The sequence below is a fragment of the Buceros rhinoceros genome, unplaced genomic scaffold (assembly GCF_000710305.1).
Source record: "Buceros rhinoceros silvestris isolate BGI_N320 unplaced genomic scaffold, ASM71030v1 scaffold14000, whole genome shotgun sequence".
Taxonomy (NCBI): domain Eukaryota; kingdom Metazoa; phylum Chordata; class Aves; order Bucerotiformes; family Bucerotidae; genus Buceros; species Buceros rhinoceros.
Window position 1 is genome coordinate 11,889 of NW_010391386.1, and position 3,356 is coordinate 15,244.

At 55.3% G+C, this 3,356-nt stretch overlaps 1 protein-coding gene across 1 annotated transcript in view; it reads right to left on the reverse strand.

The window, feature by feature from the left end:
• Nucleotides 1-3,356, reverse strand: part of VAC14 (Vac14 homolog (S. cerevisiae)) — a gene marked incomplete at both ends in the record, with an annotated part of 13,708 nt that overhangs the window by 10,047 nt on the left and 305 nt on the right. The window contains 3 exons of the mRNA XM_010141571.1: nt 26-160; nt 1,159-1,265; nt 2,221-2,330. Of these exons, the coding sequence (XP_010139873.1) occupies nt 26-160; nt 1,159-1,265; nt 2,221-2,330 (352 nt within the window). The remainder of the gene's footprint in view (nt 1-25; nt 161-1,158; nt 1,266-2,220; nt 2,331-3,356) is intronic.

Consider the following 3,356-nt stretch of genomic DNA (forward strand, 5'->3'; position numbering starts at 1 on the left):
GAGCAGCTCCGAGTTACAAGGATACTCTTCTTGCGATCATCATAGGAGAGACATGGCAGGACAGCGGTCAGGATCCCTGAGGAGTAAGGCAACATGACACGGCCAGCCAGCTGGATGAACTCCCTCATCCAGCACATGGCTGTCAGCTGGATCAGGTCATCTGAAAGACAGGGGACAAGCAAAGGTGAAGGAAAAGGCAGCACTGGCAGCTGAGCGAACTCTGTGGGCCAAGAACCACCCGCAGACCACCCAGAGAGCCGCTTCTGCTCCATTCAGAGAGACCCAGACTGGGACCCTTGAGTCCCAGAAGAGACAGACACGACCTGAACCTGCAGTGAGGTTGAGACTAAACACAGTCATTAGGTTTCAGAGTCAACCCAGTTCAATCCCTAATCCAGGTTTCCTCATCTACAAGTGTTCATCAGGGTATTTCCTCTGTCCCACCCTTAGTGGTTGCGGGTCTGGGTCAAGCGTCACTCCTAGAGCTGGGGCTTCATTAACCTGCCTGAGTTCGGAGAAAGCAAGCACTGCTGGGGCGGCCAGCTGATGCACCGCCAGATTTTAGACTTCAAACAGCGAAAACTCAGTGGGCAGCAGTTTAATCAAGAGCAAGTAGTCTTGGTCTACTTCTACAAAAAAACCATTCAGCAAGGTTTAAAGAGCAGCTTGAGCTCAACGAGCACAGCTCAGGGACAAGATCCTTCTCAGGAAACACGTCCAACGAGGGCTGTAACCCTCTGCCACTGCCTGCCCAGCAGGCCTGACAGAGCTACGGCCACACAAAGAGCGAGGCACACCACGTTTAACCATCCTGCTGACGCACCCCCTGCCACTGGAGGTTAAGGCGAGCCCCTGAGGGGGGTCCTTCTAGATGTGCTGGGTATCCACAGGTGTCAGCCCCAGACAGATGTTTTACTTTCAGGCACTTCCGGCAGAATTCCAGACCTGGATTTGAGGCTGTGGGATCAAGAGCAGTAGTGGCAGCCGTGGGAGAGCTGCCTGACCCCCCCTTTCAAGCAGGATTTGTGCACACAATGACAAAGAAAAGGCAAGGGGATGAGCTGGTGAACAGCCCACTGGAAAACTCCTGGCCTGAACTTGTGGCCGGGCATCTCGACACCCGGAGGTGGACGGTACTGCTGGGTGCTGCACATTCACCTGCTGCCTGGCAGTGGATCACCAGGATATTGGCCATTTCTGCAAACTTGACGCTGGAGGGATTCTTCTTGATCTCCTTAAGGAACTCCCCGAGAGCCACCTCGCACCTGCAGAGAGGCAGAGCCAGCTGGTTAGCGCTCAGTTGCCTCGGATGGAGAAGTTATGGAGACCAGCCTCTTATGCAGGTACGTGGAAAGGATGCTGGTGGCACAGCAGGGCCAGGGAGAACGAGGATGACGAGCTGACCCTGCCCCAAGGCAGAGACTACCCACAACTGCGAGGATGGAGGCAATGACAGCCCAGAGCCCCTCAGACCTTCCCACAAATCCCCTAAGAGCCACACAGGGTCTGCAGAGATCGAAGTGTGCCTGGGATGGGGAGCGCAGAGGGGCAGATGATACCCAAAGCTTTCAGCGCTTCCTCGGTGCTTCCTCAACATGTGGACACTGGGAAACAAAGCAGCAGGGAGGATCCAGGAGGCCTTGGCAGGGAGAGACCCAGAGCAGTCTCACCAATTACTTGTGCCCCACAAAACAAGTCCAGTTTCTTTCCCAGCACAAAAAGCCAAGATCCTCCAACCTCCCTGAGAACACCCAGCCGCTCCTGGGCTTCAAAATGCCTCTGTCCTGAGACCAGGGATGGGTGAGAGGAGCAGGCTCGCAACGCTTGCTTCCCTTCTCCACTCAGGAGACCCCGAGAGAAGCTGACATGCTGCAGGCTTGTTCAGAGCTCACAGCCCATCCTAGAAGCACACCCGAGCCTCTGCGGTTCCAATACTGACCAAGGGCTGGGAAGGCAGCAGCTCAACTGAGCCAAAACAGTTTGTCCCCCAGCTCAGACCGTGGTGTCCTCCACAGCCACTGCAGCCCAACAAGCTGAGGAAGGGAGGCCCTTGCCAAGGACACTATGATCCACCAACTACATCAGCTGGATCGCTCTGTCTCCCACCACGCACAGGGGGTTTCGCTGCAGTTGTACACGAGAGTTGCAGACAAAGGAAAAGGCGATGGACAGACAGGAAGCAGGACGCAGCCCCTGTGCCCAGCCAGCCTTCACACTCACATCTTCCGTATCTCCTTGCTGTTGTCTCCCAGGATCTGGAAAAGCCCGTCCAGGATTTCTGGCAGGTAGTCCAGGAGGTTGATGTCAGGCACAGACTCTAAGACGAGGATCTGGCTCAGGAGAGAGATAAGACAGAAGAGGTGAGTTTTGCAGCATCTTACTAACATCACCAGCACCCACCTGGCATGACCCTGTGGAATTCTGAGCTGAGCTGTGTTGGATGGGAAGGACAAGAGGACAGTGTGGGGTTGCCCATCTTGTACAGAAGCTGGGCTAGCACAGAAAGCCAGCGGCCAGCCTGCGGCATCACCGCATGCCCAATCACTGGGCTGTAAAGCAGAGCAGGGATGAGAAGTGACTGCCAAGACACCGCAAACGGCACGGCTGAAGGAGAGAGAGCCGAGGCATGTGTCTCTCCCTGGACCCCGGGCAGGCACTGAGAGCTCCTGCCTTGCACAGAAAGGAGAAAGCGAGTGGAGATACCTCATCTCCTGGAGAGCACCATCCCTCCATCACTGCGGGTGATGGAAGCAAGCCTGGTGCTGCCCCTGGAGGCTGTAACCTCTAGACCACAGTTTATCTATTTATACAAGCAACATTTTGACCATGTTTTCTAACAGTGTGCAACATCCTGAGGCATGCTGGCAGACGTGCAGTATGAGGGGAGACCTTCTTGCTCTCGACAACTCCCTGACAGGAGGTTGGAGCAAGGTGCGGCTCAGTCTCTCCTCCCAAAGAAAAGTGACAGAATTGAGAGGAAACGGCCTCAATTTGCACCAGGGGAGGTTGAGGTTGGCCCTGAGGAACCATTTCTTCCCCACTGGGGTTGTCCAGACCTGGCCCAGGCTGCCCAGGGCAGTGGTGGAGTCCCCATCCCTGGAGGGGTTTCACGGATGTGAGGGACAGGGGTTAGTGGAGGCCTGGCAGTGCTGGGAGAACAGTTTGACTTGAGGATTTTAAAGCTCTTTTCCAACCAAAATGGTTTTGTGATACGACCATGTCCCTGCAACTGCAGCAGCGAGAACTGGAGATTTGAAGAAGTAGGTGAAAAACGCTACTGGTTTAAAAAGGCTGCCCTAGTAAATCCAGGGGCCCCAGCTCACGCGTCACTGCAGACATCTGCTCTCTGCCCAGCC